The sequence below is a fragment of the Bombina bombina genome, chromosome 2 (genome assembly GCF_027579735.1).
Source record: "Bombina bombina isolate aBomBom1 chromosome 2, aBomBom1.pri, whole genome shotgun sequence".
Taxonomy (NCBI): domain Eukaryota; kingdom Metazoa; phylum Chordata; class Amphibia; order Anura; family Bombinatoridae; genus Bombina; species Bombina bombina.
Genome location: NC_069500.1, coordinates 1,359,016,298 through 1,359,036,301, shown reverse-complemented (window position 1 = coordinate 1,359,036,301; position 20,004 = coordinate 1,359,016,298). Strand labels below are relative to the sequence as shown.

General features: G+C 39.4%; 1 protein-coding gene across 3 annotated transcripts in view; it reads right to left on the bottom strand.

Moving 5' to 3' along the window:
* The window catches only part of THNSL2 (threonine synthase like 2), a 70,779-nt gene extending 55,659 nt beyond the window's left edge, over window positions 1-15,120 (bottom strand). For all 3 annotated transcript variants that reach the window (XR_008400746.1, XM_053704286.1, XM_053704287.1), the window contains exons 1-3: window positions 15,076-15,120; window positions 10,134-10,368; window positions 9,215-9,409 (exon numbers count right to left, since the gene is read on the bottom strand). Coding sequence is in view for 2 of the 3 variants with exons in the window: in XM_053704286.1 (XP_053560261.1) it covers window positions 9,215-9,409; window positions 10,134-10,356 (418 nt within the window). In the remaining variant the exon portion in view is untranslated. The remainder of the gene's footprint in view (window positions 1-9,214; window positions 9,410-10,133; window positions 10,369-15,075) is intronic.
* Between the last annotated feature and the right edge of the window lie 4,884 nt (window positions 15,121-20,004).

The following is a 20,004-nucleotide window of genomic DNA, read 5'->3' as shown; positions in this document are numbered from 1 at the left end:
AACTAATAGGTAGATGGCAAATATAATGTCCTCCATGTAGTAGGTGGAAGTAGAATGAGTATGCCAACTGTTTTAGAAGGTATTTGTGAAGCAAATCCAGTTTTAAATTAATTTTTAGTCAAATTCAGGCAGGAGCTCTAAAATTTGCGACCTCTCCTATACGCTGCTGGCTCCGCCCCCCCGAGTGCTTCTCTTTTTTTTTTTTTAATTTATGCAAACTATGACTCTTAGGGAAGTCTCCCTAAGTGTGATGCGGGAATCCAGACGTGGACCCGTTGCTCAGTGTGCCTAGAGGGATATGGCTGCACCTCACTGATGAGGCCCACACTAGGCCGAAATGTACGTCTGGGGTTTTGCCATTAACCTTGTTCAGAGAGGGATTGCCTGGTAATTCGGGGCTGGACTGTACTGTGAAGTCAGGATCAGACTGTTATGCTACAGGAAAGTTCTTCTCTGTGAAAGGCACATGTTGAGCAAAAAGAGGCTGCTTCTTGGGTGGTAACTAGCCATAGAACAAGCTATTATGCTATTGTTCGTTCCCAAGTTGAGCGCTTCTCTCTTTTAATTTATGCAAATTATGACTCTTAGGGAAGTCTCCCTGAGTGTGATGCAGGAATCTAGACGTGGACCCATTGCTCAGTGTGCCTAGAGGGATATGGCTGCACCTCACTGACGAGGCCCACACTAGGCCGAAATGTACGTCTGGGGTTTTGCCGTGTCCCTTGTTCAGAGAGGGATTGACTGGTAATTCAGGGCTGGACTGTACTGTTAAGTCAGGATCAGACTGATATGCTACGGGAAAGTTCTTCTCTGTGAAAGGCACATGTTGAGCAAAAAAAGGCTGCTTCTTGGATGGTAACTAGTCATATAGCAAGCTATTATGCTATTGTTCATTCCCAGGTTGAGCGCTTCTCTCTTTTAATTTACACACACATATATATGTCCACACACTTATGCACATGCACACGCAGACACACACACTGACATACACACATAAATATGCCCATACAATAATGCACATGCACACACTTGTAGACACACTCACTGACATACACACACATATATATTCCACACATGACAGAGACACACACTGATATACACACAAATACACACACACATATATGTCCACAAACTTATGCACATGCACACACAGAGACACATATGCAGACACACACACACTGACATACACACATATATACACACACATATATATGTCTACACACTAATGCATATGCACATACAGAGTCACACATGCAGACACACAAACTGACATACACCCATATACACACACACAAATGACCATAAAATAATGCACACACAGAGACACATATGCAGACAAATGCACACACTGACACGCACATATATATATATATATATATATATATATGCCCATATAGTAATGCACATGCACACATAGAGACACAAATATACACACACACACTGACATACACACATATATACACACACATATATATTTGCCCACACACTAAGGCACATGCACACACAGAGACACACATGCAGACACACACACTGACATATACACATATATAAACACACATATATATGTCAACACATTAATGCACATGCACACACAGAGACACATATGCAGACACACAAACTGACATACACACATATATATACACACACACACACATATGCCCATACAATAATGCACATGCACACACAGAGACACACATGCAGACACATACACACACATATACATACACATATATATGCCCATACAATAATGCACATGCTGACACAGAGACACGCATGCAGATACACACACTGTCATACACACATATATATATGCCCATAGAATAATGCACAATCACATGCACACACAGAGACACATATGCAGGCACATACACACACTGACACACACATACACACATACACACAAATATATATATATATGCCCATAGAATAATGCACAATCACATGCACACACAGAGACACATATGCAGGCACATACACACACTGACACACACACATACACACACACATATATATGTTCATACATTAATGCACATGCACACACAGAGACACACATGCAGATACACACACTGTCATACACACATATACCCACACACATATGCCCATACAATAATGCACAATCACATGCACACACAGAGACACATATGCAGACACATACATACACTGACACACACATAGATATATATGCCCATACAATAATGCACATGCACACACAGAGACACATACATACACTGACATACACATACACACACATACATATATATGCCCATACAACAATGCCCAAGCACACATAGAGACACACACACTGACATTCACACACACACACACACACATTTAAAGGGACATAAAACCCAAACATTTTCTTTTATGATTTAGACAGAGCATGCAGTTTTAAACAACTTTATAATTTATTTCTATTGCCATATTATCTTTGTTCTTTTAGTATCTTTTGTTGAAAAAAGTTCAGGAGTGTGCACTTGTCTGAAACACTATATAGAAGCAGTTTTTCAAGAATGTTATCCCTTTGAAAGAACAATAGATGCCATGTAGTTCTCCATACACCTACCTATGTATCGCTTCATCAAAGAATACCATGGGAAAGAAGCAAATTTAATAAAAGAAGTAAATTAGAAACTTTTTTCAAAATGATTTGCTCTGTGTGAAAAGAAAATGTTTGTGTTTCATATCCCCTTAAAAACACAGTCACACATGCACACACATATACAGACACACTAACACACTCATACACACAGAGATCTACACACATATACAGACACACAAACACACACTCATACACACACATATACAGACACACAAACACACACAGATGTACACACATATACAGACATACAAACACACACAGATGTACACACATATACAGACACACAAACACACACAGATGTACACACATATACAGACATACAGACACACACTCATACACACACAGATGTACACACATATACAGACATACAGACACACACTCATACACACACAGATGTACACACATATACAGACATACAGACACACACACACAGATGTACACACATATACAGACATACAGACACACAAACACTCATACACACAGATGTACACACATATACAGACATACAGACACACACTCATACACACACAGATGTACACACATATACAGACATACAGACACACAAACACACACTCATACACACAGAGATGTACACACATATACAGACACACAAACACACACTCATACACCTACAGATGTACACACATATACAGACATACAGACACACACAAACACACACTCATACACACACAGATGTACACACATATACAGACACACACACACACACAGATGTACACACATATACAGACACACAAAAACACACTCATACACACACAGATGTACACACATATACAGACACACAAACACACACTCATACACCTACAGATGTACACACATATACAGACATACAGACACACACAAACACACACTCATACACACACAAATGTACACACATATACAGACACACACACACACACACAGATGTACACACATATACAGACACACAAACACACACTCATACACACACAGATGTACACACATATACAGACACATAAACACACACACATATGTACACACATATACAGACATACAGACACACACAAACACACACAAATGTACACACATATACAGACATACAGACACACACTCATACACACACAGATGTACACACATATACAGACATACAGACACACACAAACACACACTCATACACACACAGATGAACACACATATACAGACACACACACACACACACAGATGTACACACATATACAGACACACAAACACACACTCATACACACACAGATGTACACACATATACAGACACACAAACACACACTCATACACACACATATGTACACACATATACAGACATACAGACACACACAAACACACACTCATACACACACAAATGTACACACATATACAGACATACAGACACACACTCATACACACACAGATGTACACACATATACAGACATACAGACACACACAAACACACACTCATACACACACAGATGAACACACATATACAGACATACAGACACACACAAACACACACTCATACACACACAGATGAACAGACATATACAGACACACAAACACACACAGATGAACACACATATACAGACACACAAACACACACTCATACACACACAGATGTACACACATATACAGACACACACAAACACACACTCATACACACACAAATGTACACACATATACAGACACACACACACACAGATGTACACACATATACAGACACACAAACACACACTCATACACACACAGATGTACACACATATACAGACACACAAACACACACTCATACACACACATATGTACACACATATACAGACATACAGACACACACAAACACACACTCATACACACACAAATGTACACACATATACAGACATACAGACACACACAAACACACACTCATACACACACAGATGAACAGACATATACAGACACACAAACACACACAGATGAACACACATATACAGACACACAAACACACACTCATACACACACAGATGTACACACATATACAGACACACACACACTCATACACACACAGGTGTACACACTCACATACACAGATGCACAGACTCACATGCTGTAGAAAAGAGACAAACGAAGGAAGGAAAAAGAGGCTGATTGAGTAAGCTGTTTCAGGAATTACTCATACATCTACCCACACACATACACACTTGCACACACTTACATGCAGGCACACAAACATACAATTACAAGCATGCACACATCCACACACATATGCATATACACTGCTCAAAAAAATAAAGGGAACACTTAAACAACACAATGTAACTCCAAGTCAATCACACTTCTGTGAAATCAAACTGTCCACTTAGGAAGCAACACTGAGTGACAATCAATGTCACATGCTGTTGTGCAAATGGGATAGACAACAGGTGGAAATTATAGGCAATTAGCAAGACACCCCCAATAAAGGAGTAGTTCTGCAGGTGGTGACCACAGACCACTTCTCAGTTCCTATGCTTTCTGGCTGATGTTTTGGTCACTTATGAATACTGGCTGTGCTTTCACTCTAGTGGTAGCATGAGACGGAGTCTACAACCCACACAAGTGGCTCAGGTAGTGCAGCTCATCCAGGATGGCACATCAATGCGAGCTGTGGCAAGAAGGATTGCTGTGTCTGTCAGCGTAGTGTCCAGAGCATGGAGGCGCTACCAGGAGACAGGCCAGTACATCAGGAGACGTGGAGGAGGCCATAGGAGGGCAACAACCCAGCAGCAGGACTGCTACCTCCGCCTTTGTGCAAGGAGGAACAGAAGGAGCACTGCCAGAGGCCTGCAAAATGACCTCAAGCAGGCCACAAATGTGCATGTGTCTGCTCAAACAGTCAGAAACAGACTCCATGAGGGGGGTATGAGGGCCCGACGTCCACAGGTGGGGGTTGTGCTTACAGCCCAACACCGTGCAAGACGTTTGGCATTTGCCAGAGAACATCAAGATTGGCAAATTCGCCACTGGCGCCCTGTGCTCTTCACAGATGAAAGCAGGTGCACACTGAGCACATTTGACAGACGTGACAGTCTGGAGATGCCGTGGAAAACGTTCTGCTGCCTACAACATCCTCCAGCATGGCCGGTTTGGCAGTAGGTCAGTAATGGTGTGGGGTGGCATTTCTTTGAGGGGCCGAACAGCCCTCCATGTGCTCTCCAGAGGTAGCCTTACTGCCATTAGGTATCGAGATGAGATCCTCAGACTCCTTGTGAGACCATATGCTGGTGCAGTTGGCCCTGGGTTCCTCCTAATGCAAGACAATGCTAGACCTCATGTGGCTGGAGTGTGTCAGCAGTTCCTGCAAGACGAAGGCATTGATGCTATGGACTGGCCCACCCGTTCCCCAGACCTGAATCCAATTGAGCACATCTGGGACATCATGTCTCGCTCCATCCACCAACTTCACGTTGCACCACAGACTGTCCAGGAGTTGGTGGATGCTTTAGTCCAGGTCTGGGAGGAGATCCCTCAGGAGACCATCCGCCACCTCATCAGGAGCATGCACAGGCGTTGTAGGGAGGTCATACAGGCACGTGGAGGCCACACACACTACTGAGCCTCATTTTGACTTGTTTTAAGGACATTACATCAAAGTTGGATCCGCCTGTAGTGTGTTTTTCCACTTTAATTTTGAGTGTGACTCCAAATCCAGACCTCCATGGGTTAAAAAATTTGATTTCCATTTTTTAATTTTTGTGTGATTTTGTTGTCAGCACATTCAACTATGTAAAGAACAAAGTATTTAATTAGAATATTTAATTCATTCAGATCTAGGATGTGTTATTTTAGTGTTCCCTTTATTTTTTTGAGCAGTGTATAAATATACTGACATATGCATACACATGCACACATTCACACACATATGCATACTTAAACATACTGACATATGCACACATGCATATATCCACATGACTACGTGCACACACATACATACACATACTGACACATGCACACAATGCCAAGCATGCACACATCCACACACATATGCATACATAAATATACTGACAGATGTACATACAAACGCACACACATGCATACATCCACATGACTACGTGCACACACATACGTACACATACTGACACATGCGCACAAACAAACACAGGCACGTGTAACTTTCAAAAGATAAACATTTTATAAGAGGATTTCTAAAAGTTAATTCAGTGTTTAATGTTTGCAAGTAACTCATGGAATACAATTCAAGGCAAGGCTTATTATATTAACACAGCTAAGCTTAAAATAAAGATAGAAAAAGTCACAAAGTGTTGAAATTTTAGGTTCAACTGACTTTTGTGTCATGAAAGAAGCAACAAATTAAAGTAGATTTGTAAGTATTTCTACTGTGACCAACAGTCATTCTCAATGTGTAACCTTGATATTTGCACTTGGGCTTACAGTTATACAGGTTAAAAATGAACATAAAACACACGTTTTCTTGATTCAGATAGAACATGCAATTTTAAACAACTTTCCAATTTACTTCTATTATCTAATTTGCTTTATTTTCTCTGTATCCTTTTTTCAAAAAGCATACCTAGGTATGCCCAGAAGCAGCAATGCACTACTGGGAGCTAGCTGCTGATGCACATATATGCCTCTTGTCATTGGTTCACCTGATGTTCTCAGCTAGCTCCCACTAATGCATTGCTAGTCCTTCAACAAAGGATACAAAAAGAACAAAACAAATCAGATAATATAAGTAAATTGGAAAGTTGTTTAGAATTGTATGCTCTATCTGGAATATTAAAGAAAATTTGGGTTTCATGTTCCTTTAAACCACTGGTTTTCAAACCTGTCCTCAGGTCTCGACAACAGGCTGCATTTTCAGGATTACATGGGATGAGAGCAGGTAAAATAACCATGTTTACTAATCAGTTGATTATTTCACCTGTGCTCCAGTTCAGATCAGGGCCGGATTGGGCTGCCGGGATACCGGAAAAAATCCCGATGGGCTGGGCCGGCAGCTGCACATAGACACTGCAGTCTGGAGATCAACAACAGTTGAGCACAGGCAGCGCCCATGCCACAACACAGACAGTACCCAGATTGGCCGCTGGGACGGCTCCTCCCGTTTTCTGGTTGAGCTCTCAGACTTTAGTGTCTGTCCAGACTCTTCCGGTTCCTGCGAGTTTTACTGAGTGTCACGGACGGACTGTGAGTCTGACATTCACCTGGAGTGACTAGACCATGAATGGGACTCCCCTGGTGTTGATGACTCGCAACGCAAGTGACTATATGATGTGTAGTGTTGAGATATATGTAGAGGCAACTGGGAAGATTGAGGCACCATGTATGTATACTCCACCAGACCACAAGAATGTTTTAATTTATAACGCACATAGGGACTGTATCCTCTTACAAGTGGATTTTTTTGGGGGTGGAGAGGAGGGAGTTTTTATTATGATATACTGTATATTAGTGTTTTATTCCTAAAAGTGGTTACATTTAAATGGTTTAGTTGACAAAAAGTGAAATACTACTCTATATGTGATTGACAATGCCACTGCTCTATATGTTACTGACAGGGAAGGTGTTAATTACTAATTACTAACTGTGCAGCTATAACAAATATGTATGAGACCAACGAAAATTAAATATAAAATGTATGAGGGCGCAGGAGTTCTTTGTGTCTATGGCATCACTGAATCTAAACACAGCACTGCAATTTTAGCATTCAAGTAGTATAAAGTGTCCGTGTGATATAAGGAGTGTATTTTCATGGAATTCAGGTACATCGACCAATGAGAGTGCTTCTTTATCCTGACACAGCAAAGTATTATCTATTCTTCTTTTTTAATGAGCATAGTTGGCTGGGCTGGAGGGGCGTGGCTGTACTGGAGGAGGCGTGACTGGGCTTGAGGGGGCAGGGCTAGTTCGGTCTATACTAATTTCCAGGGCTGGTCTAATTTCCCAGTCCGGCTCTGGTTCAGATATCCTCAAAATGTATAATTTGCATAATTAAAAAGAGAGAAGCGCTCAACCTGGGAACAAACAATAGCATAAAAACTTGTTCTATGACTCGTTACCACCCAATACCGCCCACAATAGGCTGAAGCGTACGTCTGGGGTTTTGCTGTTTCTCTCGTTCAAAGAGGGATTGCGGGTATTTCGGTGCTGGACTGTACTGTTAAGTCAGGACCAATATGATATGCTACAGGAAAGTTCTTCTCTGTGAAAGGCACATGTTGAGCAAAAAGAGGCTGCTTCTTGGGTGGTAACTAGCCATAGAGCAAGCTATTATGCTATTGTTCGTTCCCAGGTTGAGCGCTTCTCTGTTGTATCCTGTCAAAATGTATCCTGTTAGGGAGGCCTGAGGACAGGTTTCAAAACCAGTGGTCTAAACTAACAAGTGCATGTCTGTGCCCCACTCATCCCTATGGACAGATTGCTGATTGGCTGATAAAAACCATCTACCACAAATTTTTTAGTAGATGGTGACACGCCATAAAGGCACATAAACATTTTTTTAAATCTGTTTTTATGATAAAAATAAATAATATTAAATTAATATTACATTTATGCCAAATAGAGGAAATTATGTATGGATGAATAAATAAAAAAAATATATACAAACAGTGCTAAACTCATAATGAACCAATTGCTAGTAAGAAAATGGAAACTTACCAACAAGAATGTTGACATGTTTATTAGTTTTTTTTAAAAAGTAGTCTAGAAACTGCCCGACGCAGGACATTGCAAGGTCTTTGAATGCGTGAGTCACACCGTGCCACATCTCCAAGACAATTAACCCACTTCCTAGTCTAGATATTGGAACAATGTCCTTGTGTCTGAAGCGACTAAAGGCTTTATCAATTAGACCTAAGGATGAAAAAGATTGATAGACATATAAAGGGCACATCAGAGCAAAAATATTACACTTAATAAATGTATAAAATAGAATGCTGTGTTTCCACCTCTTTAAAATGAGACGTACAACATCAAGCCATACCGATAAATAGATAGATAGATAGATAGATAGATAGATAGATAGATCTGTCTGTCTATTTACATTGACCTGCACTCTAGTGGATGTCTATATATAAGTGAGAGTACAGATCTTCTATGGTTTTAAATCATTTTAACAAAAAACAAATTGCTGTGTTCAGCAATTAAATGCATTTCATCTGCGTCTAGGATGGAACAAGTACCTGTTTCTCTGTTTAATGTCCTTATCAAATGGAAATCTTGAAATCTGTTAAACAAATTGTCTAGATTCAGGAGATAGAGCATATTACACATATGCTGGGAGTCAAAGGCTCTTATATCACTCAATAAAATAGCCATGCATCAAAGCTCATACTTAATTATTAAAGGCCTACAAAATATATTGAATTCCTCATGTGGTATAAGTGTTTGCAGGCAAGACTTAGGGAAAGTTCTTGTTTTGCTTTGCCACAACACACCGCAAAGCCAAGATGTTTAGGACATTTTTATCATTTAACTAAAAAAATAGTTCTAACTCAGAAGTGAAATACTGAAATGTTCTAGTGTTTGTTAAATAATAATTAATTAAATAAATCATTAGATAATAACTTTCACCTACCATTAAGGTCAGTCCTAGGAATAGACTCGAGAGGAATGAAAAGTGAACATATTTCTTTTACTAATTCTATATATGAAAATAAGCTCCATGCTTCTATGGTCTTGCTGTCTAATTTAGGGATCTCCTCAGGCATAAAAAGGCCACCGTCTGGAGCAAATCCAGAAAATAGAACGTCTTGAAAATCCACTCCTGTCGCTCCTCCACGGGTGCTTGTATACTTCATGTCTGCACGCAGCTGTGGAGGGAAAAGCAAAGGGTATTTAAAAGTAAAATGCTATTGTTTTCTTCCTATTATTCTTTTGTAAATGTTTAATAATTACATATTTTTAGACACTGAATAATTATAGTGAAAGGCACAATTGTACCTGAAGCGCACTAAAGGGTTAACCTACCTTCTAGAGTTGGATGCTTCTGTGTTTTGTTTCTTGTGTTGCAAGTGATGGAGAGGGAGTTGGCTTACCTATATAAGATAAATCTTTCTGTTATTCTCTTTTGCCTCCTAGGATTCTATAACTATTTCCCTCCCTACCCCTTTCCCCTGTTTCTATGTCAGGGTTTGTGTTTATCTTGCAGGTTTTTGATGATGGCTGCACTGTCGGCTTCCATTAGGGTGTCTCAGGTTGCTTTCGCAGGGACATGGTTAATCAAGCTATCTCTTTTTGTAAGCCAAAGCTGTAATATTTTGGTTCCCCCTTGGAAGTGCATCTTGTAACTTCTCTCACTGACAGGGCCCTTAAGGTTTGGAGTCTTGTTACCCTCTAGCAGGGCAGGGGTAGTGGCCCAATTTGAAGAACAAGTCCGTATGGGTGTGGTCGGCTAATGGGAGAGGCATGAGGCTGCAGGTCTGAGTCCTTAGAGCCTCTCCCAGAGGGTCTGCTGGCCAGCCAAGTCCTGGTGGTCTGTCTTTAAGTTTAGATTGGTGAATCTCGGCAGGGGCTCTGCATTAAATCCACTCAGGGCCGTTTACCTCTGTTTGTTTGGGGTTTTAAGGTTCAGTTGCCACCACCTTTTGTATGTTAAATAAAGTTTACAAAATGTTGCTGGTGCTTGATTCAATAAATGGGACCATGTTCATGGTCATCCTTCCAAGCTCTGCATTGCATGTGTATTGCATGATTGTAATTGCTCAGGGCTATAAGAGAAAGGGGGGTTGTAATTAGGGATCCTCCCCTTCCTTGAAGCATGTTACGAAATTTAAAATGTTAGAATGGTGGTTTTAACCCTTCGAGTACATGTTACCTTTTATTTACAAGAATGTCCAGGTATAACAAAGCTCTGTGCATCACCTCATTAAAGGGACATACAAACCTATATTTTTCTTTCAAGATTTAGATAAAGCATGCAATTTTAAACAACTTTCTAATTAATTTCTATTATTAATTGCCTTTGTTCTTTTGGGATAGTTTGTTGAAAAGCAGTGACATAAGCTCAGGAGCTTGTGTGGAGCACTATTTCCTGCCATTTAGTGCTCTAGACACCTACCAAGGACGTATCTCTTTAACAAAGAATATGGCAATGAAGCAAATTTTATAATAGAAGTCATTTAGAAAACTTATAAAAAATTGTATGCTCTGCCAGAATCCCAAAATAGATTTTTGGGGTCTTATATCCCTTTAAGGAACATTAACATAATTTGTTTATGTACAGGGTGTTTTTTATTGTGTTGCAATTGTTTAAATAGTTTTTAAAACTAATGCTCCTGTGTTCAAAATTAAACATATGCTTTTTGTTGAACTGATAGGGGTCAATTTATTATTGGGCGGATGGACATGATACGATGTAGCAGATCATGTCCGCCGCACATCGATAAATGACATCATACACTGTCGGCATTTATCATTGCACCAGCAGTTCTTGTGAACTGCTGGTGCAATACCGCCCCCTGCAGATTTGCGGCCAATTGGCTGCTACCAGGGGGTGTCAATTAACCCAATCGTATTTGATCGGGCTGATTGCTGTCCGCCACCTCAGAGGTGTCTTAGGACCGCTGCTTCTTAACTTCCGCTTCAGGCGGAACTAAAGCGGAGTGGGTCGGAATCAGCATCCGCTGCTTAATAAATCGACCCCATAGAATGCATCACTGTTAAACCAATAGGGCTGTGGTGTCTTGCTTATCTGCTAGTGAGTTTCTATGGAAACAATTGGGTATTTAAATTCACTCCATGCTAGATTCAAATCAAAACGAAAATCTATAAATGAATATCTTTTAAACAATATCTTTTAACATTTTTAAATAGTGCTCTTTCATATAAATGACAGAGAATTGTTGAGTTGAATGTCCTTTAGCCTCTTTATGTGCTGTCCCTTAATTGGTTAAGGCATAATACATTTTCCATCACCCGTGATTTTTTTTTTACATTATACAGATACAGATCCCCAAATCTAGAATTACAAGTTCCAGAATGATTTCAAAATCCAAAATGTTTCATTCATATTGTTTTAAAAAAATAATAATTCTAAATTGCATTTTTTTCCTGTCACAAAGTCATATCTCTTCTGCCTGCATCCTTGGTTTGGTTTTTATGTTCTGAAATGCAAATTACACTCTATGTTTATTTAAAGGAACATTCCAGTCAAAGGTGAAATGCATAGATGAATTACATTGTATAATAGGTGGCATTATGAAAGAGTCAGGTGACATTATGGAGGAGCCAGGTGACATCATGGAGTATCCAGGTGACATTATCAAGGAGCCAGGTGACATTATGAAGGAGCCAGGTGGCATTATGAAGGAGCAAGGTGGCATTATGAAGAAGCCAGGTGTCATTATAAAGTAGCCAGTTGACATTATGAAGGAGTCAGAAGGCATTATCAAGGAGCCAGATGACATTATGAAGTATCCAGGTGGCAATATGAAAGAGCCAGGTGACATTATCAAGGAGCCAGGTGACATTATCAAGGAGCCAGGTGACATTATGAAGGAGCCAGGTGACATTATGAAGGGGCCAGGTGACATTATGAAGTAGCCAGGTGACATGAAGGAGCCAGGTGACATTATGAAGTAGCAAGATGGCATTATGAAGTAGACAAGTAAAATTATGAAGGAGCCAGGTGACATGAAGGAGCCAGGTGACATTATGAAGGAGCCAGGTGACATTATGAAGGAGCCAGGTAACATGAAGGAGCCAGGTGACATGAAGGAGCCAGGTGACATTATCAAGGAGCCAGGTGACATTATGAAGGAGCCAGGTGGCATTATGAAGGAGCAAGGTGGCATTATGAAGAAGCCAGGTGTCATTATAAAGTAGCCAGTTGACATTATGAAGGAGTCAGAAGGCATTATCAAGGAGCCAGATGACATTATGAAGTATCCAGGTGGCAATATGAAAGAGCCAGGTGACATTATCAAGGAGCCAGGTGACATTATGAAGGAGCCAGGTGACATTATGAAGGGGCCAGGTGACATTATGAAGTAGCCAGGTGACATGAAGGAGCCAGGTGACATTATGAAGTAGCAAGATGGCATTATGAAGTAGACAAGTAAAATTATGAAGGAGCCAGGTGACATGAAGGAGCCAGGTGACATTATGAAGGAGCCAGGTGACATTATGAAGGAGCCAGGTAACATGAAGGAGCCAGGTGACATGAAGGAGCCAGGTGGCATTATGAAGTAGCCAAGTGACATTTTGAAGTAGCCAAGTGACATTATGAAGTAGCCAGGTGACATTAAGAAGGTGCCAGGTGGCATTATGAAGTAGCCAGGTGACATTATGAAAGAGCCAGGTGACATTATAAAGTAGCCAGGTGGGGGCAGTGTTATACTTTGCAATATTATAACATGTTTGCTATCCAAAGCACAAATTAATTGAATAATCTAACAAATTTATTTAATGACAATAAACATTTAAAAAATACTATTAGCTAATTTTAACTTAATATTGGCTTAAATTTCAGCCGGGTAGTGTGACCAATAAGGGCTAGGTTATGTTGTGCATAAGCAATAAGGGGTTTATCGCTGCTCTTTGCACATCGGAAGTATTTTGCGTAAAACGAGTTGAAAGTAAACGTATTCGCTTGAGCGCAATTGAATTTAACACGCATCGGGTTAGCGCGTCTAAGAAGAGCTCTGGTTAACTGTTACGCGAGACAAAAAAGTTGAACAAAACACATCAAAAATACATTAAAACTACAGTTACACTCATAATAACACTGTCTAATAAAAATGATTTAAAAAAAATGTTGCTTAATAAAATTATAAGGGCTCAGGTGTGAAAAAAAGGCTGCAAAGGGCTTTAACATAGAGATACATAAATACAAGTCTAAATATGTATATGTATATATATGTGTTTATATGTGTGTACATATGTATTTATATATGTATTTACGTTAATGCATTTGCGATATTCGTAGTTCAGCTTTTTGCACGCGTCTGCTTAGTGCTTGTGCAAAATCTTTTTACTTAAAACTTGTAATATGCCCGTTACCTTACGCGTACAAAATGTGCTTACATCTAACGAAGTTAATGCATGAGAGGGAGAGCAAATTTGCACTCCACTTGTAATTTAGCCCTTAATAGGTCCTGGGGAGAACACTGCTTTATAATAATCTCTTTGTGATTGGCTGCTATGTATTATGATACTACAGGGCAGGACAGGTCAGTAGAACCCATAGACAACATGATTTACAGCAACACCAGTCTATATATGGTCTTATAGACTTATAAATAGGGGATAAATCATTTTAAACAGAACTAAAAATGCAGCATTGTAATCCCTCTGTGTTAAATTGCCTCAGTATTCTTTGTTCTAGAGTATACTCCCAGCAAACAACAGTGTCAGCTATCTGTACCTTGTACTTCTTGTGCTTCTCGCAGATACAGGGTGAAATTGCTCTATTTCTGATTGCTACTTAAATATTTTTCTAATTTCAAATATTTCTAATACAGAATACACAGTTATGTTCAGGATTATGACGAAATCCCAGACTGATCAAAGGAAGTTACCCAAAGCTTGTGCTCCGTAACTCGTGCAGCTGCTTCCAACACAGAACTGCCCTCTGATCCCAATAGCAGAGTCACATGACACACTGACTCATTTAAAGGGGTATTGCAGAGAACTGAGAATCTAAACATAAAAAAATATCTCTATTATGTGCTATGCTTAATAGCTTCTTTTATCTTTGTAATTGTAGAATCTAAAATGTAAAGTCTAATTTTATAAACTGCATCTTGTATTTAAAAATGATTACTATTTTAATCAAAACGAAAAAGCACAATGAATGGAAAGTTTATTATAGAAATATGTAATAAAATTATAACCAAAATAGAATCTCAGTTTAGTCATACTATACTGTAATGTATCCCCCTGACGTGTATTTTGCTGTTTTGTGTTCCCTCTAATGTTTTACCAGTTCCATGGTATTACATATATAGGTTTATTTTTACTATTGATATAGATGTTTTTGCTAATTTAAAACACCAATATGTACATACTGTCTTTTCATGTATGTTCATGGTTGTATTAATTTCAAATGTATTTCATTTTGAGCTACAGTGCAGATTCTTGCCATTTTCCTTATGTGAAGCTGAAATCAGCTATATTAGCTTTAATTTTGTCATTCTATGTAATTTCTTAAAGGGACAGGAAACCCCAAAAATGTAATTCACGATTCGGATAAAACATACAATTTTAAACAACTTCCAAATTTACTTTTATGATCAAATATGCTTCATTCGCTTGTCACAAGAGACAAATGTATGTAGGCACCAATCACCAGCTAGCTCCCACTAGTGTAGGATATGTGTGTATTCATTTTCAACAATGGATACCAAGAGAACAAAGCACATTTGAAAATAGAAAGAATTTTAAAATTGCATGCTCTTTCTGATTCTTGCAAGGTTAATTTTGACTGTCCTATCCCTTTATTCTTATTCTTTTATTTATACATCTAATTAAGTTTACTTAAAGGTACAATAACTATTATACTTAATGAAAGTGTCAATTCTTAAAGGGACACTGAACCCAATTTTTTTCTTTTGTGATTCAGATAGAGCATGCAATTTTAAGCAACTCTCAAATTTACTTATTTTATCTAATTTTCTTCTTTTTCTTGGTATCCTTTGTTGAAAAGCATACCTACGGGTAGGCATAGGCTTTACCAGAGGAGCCACAAGAACATCAGTGGCTGGCAGTCTGTTTTGATTTTTGGGTCTCTTTGGTCAGTGTTACACAGACATTATTTGTGACTGACCCACTTAAAAAATATAGCAGTACCACCAGCATTGCTATGCTGCTTCTGTGTCTGTCCAGTGTCCATAGCCTCATCCAGTTCCTCCACAAATCTGAGCCTCTGAGCAGTCTGCAATAAGTTAAACATCGCCCTTTCATTTCCCTCCCTCCCCCTGAGAATGCTGGTTGGCTAGAAAACTTCACAGGTTTCCACTGACAGGCTGAGAGAAACTGTCAATCTATTCTGCTGCTCCTTCCTGGTTTACATTCATTGGATAATGAATTCTTGCATCATAAAAACATCATACACCAACCAAAATGAAAAACAAATGGCTTCCTTTTCAGTTGTTTTGGTTTTCGGTAAAGCAAAGAATAAAATGAAAATGACATTTTTATTGGTTTCTTTGATGATGTAATATATATAATTATTTATATATATATATATATATATATATATATATATATATGTGTGTGTTTATATATATATATACAGGTAGCCCTCAGTTTACGCTGGGGTTAGGTTCCAGAAGGAATGGTTGTAAATTGAAACCCAGTTTATAATGTAAGTCAATGGGAAGTGAGGGAGATAGGTTCCATGCCCCTCTCAAAATTGTCATAAGTAACACCTAATACATTATTTTTAAAGCTTTGAAATGAAGACTTTAAACAGCATTATAAACCTAAGAAAATAATCACACAACACAGAATATATAATTACACTAAGTTAAATGAACAAAAACATTTGCTAAACAACATTATAAACCTAATAAAATAATCACACAACACAGACTTCACTTGCATTTTTCTGCAAACAGTTCTTTCTATGCATTCCAATCTGGACTGATTTATAGACAGGAAGATCTTGTTCCTTTGAAATCTGCTCGATTGCTCAGGTCTGGTTAAACTGATTAATTTCAGCTTGCTTGGCTTTGCTGCAACACAAGCGGACAGCTCCAACTACTGGCTATTTTAATAAATGCAATACTTCTCAATGCTTTTCAATAGCAGTCACATGACTGGAAAAAAAGGTTGTTATTCTGAAACGGTGTAAATTGAACCGTTGTAAAACGAGGGCCACCTGTATATATATAATAGCCGTGCAGTCCTCAATGAACAAACATATAATTGCGTAGAGATGGAGGGCACTCACAGGATTTGAATAATCCAGTAATTTATTATGAACAAAGTTCATGAAAAGTCATAGTCGACGTTTCGGCTCTAACCTTGTATATAAATATATATATGTGTGTGTGTGTGCGCATGTGCGTGTGTGCATGTGTATACAGTGCATAATAAAGTATTCAGAACCCTTAATTTCTCCTACATTGGTGTGTCCGGTCCACGGCTTCATCCTTACTTGTGGGATATTCTCATTCCCTACAGGAAGTGGCAAAGAGAGCACAACAGCAGAGCTGTCCATATAGCTCCCCCTCTAGCTCCGCCCCCCAGACATACTCTTTGCCGCTCTGAACAAGTAGCATCTCCACGAGGGTGGTAAAGAGTATGTGGTGTTAGTTGTAGTTTTTTATTTCTTCTATCAAGAGTTTGTTATTTTAAAATAGTGCCGGTTTGTACTATTTACTCTACAGCAGAAAGTGAAGATTTCTGTTGAGAGGAGTATGATTTTAGCACCAGTAACTAAAATCCATTGCTGTTCCCACACAGGACTGTTGAAACCAGAGAACATCAGTTGGGGGGAACAGTTTGCAGGCTTAACTGCTTTCAGGTATGATCAGTCATTTTTCTAACAAGACCATGTGATGCTAGAAGACTGTCAGAAATTCCCTCTGGGATAGGTAAGCCATTTTTTCTTAGACTCTGTATAAAATGATGGCTTATATTTAGGGCTCTATGCTGGTTGACACTATTGTGGGCTTTAAAATCGATTGCTTTTTAGCATGTTTTCACTATAAATAAGGTGTTTTTGCAGACTTTAAAACACTTTTGGGGTTTAATTTCGGCCTGGCACTTATTTGGACACCTAAATCTAGTCAGAAAGGCCCCTCCACTCTGGAATGAAGAGGGAGGAGGCCTCATTTTCAGGCCTCAATTGCGCAGTTGATTTTGCCTAGGCAGTCCATGCAGCTTCATGTGGGGCATCAGAAAGGACTCCAGAGAGGCTTATTTCCTACTAAAATAATCCCTAAGAAAGGTAAAGGCTACAGGGGGAAGCTGGGGCTAGTACTGTAGTGTGTTAACCGGTTAATAACTGTTATTAGCTCCGGTTTGGGCATTAAGGGGTTAATTGGTCTGAAAATTTGTGTGCAATCTTTTCAAAGCATTAAGGCTCTGTGGTGAAAATTCCATTAAAATCGGATGTTTATTTCATGTTTTTTTGATGTTTCAGTAATAATGTGTGCTCTTTTATTATTTAAAGAGACAATAATGTTTTTGTCAAAAATAATTTTTATTGCATTGTAGTTCTGTTTAAGCCTGTCAAACATGTCTGAATCTTCAGATAGACTATGTTATGTATGTCCAAAGGCCAAGGTGGTTCCCCCATTAAATTTATGTGTGCAGTGTGCCACGGCGTCCAACCAGCTTAAGGACAGTACAATCACACTTAAAAATATAGCCCAAGATGATTCTTTAGCTGAAGGTAGTGAAGATAGCTTGCTTTCCTCTCCTTCTGTGTCAACACCAGCTATGCCCGCGCAGGCGATGCCCAGTACATCTAGCGCACCAATTGCGATTTCTATGCAAAAATTAGCATTTTTTATCCAAACTGCCAGCCTTTCCTAGGAAGCGTGATTGCTCAGTTTTAAACACAGACAATGAGCAAGCAGACACAGAGGATAATTTATCTGTAGTGCCCTCACATCAAGCTGACTTGGCGGTGAGGGAGGGCCTGTCTGAGGGAGAAATTTCTGACAGGAAAAGTTTCTCAGCAGGCAGAGCCTGATACCATAACATTTAAATTTAAGCTAGAACACCTCCGCGCCCTACTTAAGGAGGTCCTAGGTGCACTTGATGATTGTGATCCTTTGGTGATCCCAGAAAAATTGTGTAAAATGGACAATTTCCTAGAGGTCCCAGTACACACTGATGCGTTTGTGATACCTAAGATGGCGGATATAGTGACTAAGGAGTGGGAGAAGCCAGGTGTTCCTTTTGTTCCCCCTCCTATATTTAAGAAAATGTTCCCCATTGTTGACCCCAGTAGGGACGCATGGCAGACGGTCCCTAAGGTAAGGGGGGCAGTCTCAACGTTAGCTAAGCGCACAACTATTCCAATAGAGGACAGTTGCGCTTTCAAAGATCCTATGGATAAAAAATTAGAAGGATTGCTTAATAAAATTTTTGTTCAGCAAGGTTTCCTTCTTCAACCAAATTCGTGCATTATTCCTGTCACCACGGCGGCGTCTTTTTGGTTCGATGAACTATTAAATTCGCTCCAGAAGGCTAAAATTGCTTATTATTGGCTAAAATTGCTTATTATTGGCTAAAATTGCTTATTATTCCTTTCAAGGGTAAGACCCTATTCGGGCCAGAATTGAAAGAGATTATTTCAGACATCACTGGGGGAAAGGGCCATGCCCTTCCACAGGATAGACCTTTCAAAGCAAAAAATAAGTCTAATTTTTGTTCCTTTCGCAATTTCAGGAACGGACCGGCTCCTAGCTCTACAGCCTCTAGACAAGAGGGTAACACTTCCCAGCCCAAACCAGCATGGAAACCATTGCAAGGCTGGAACAAGGGGAAAC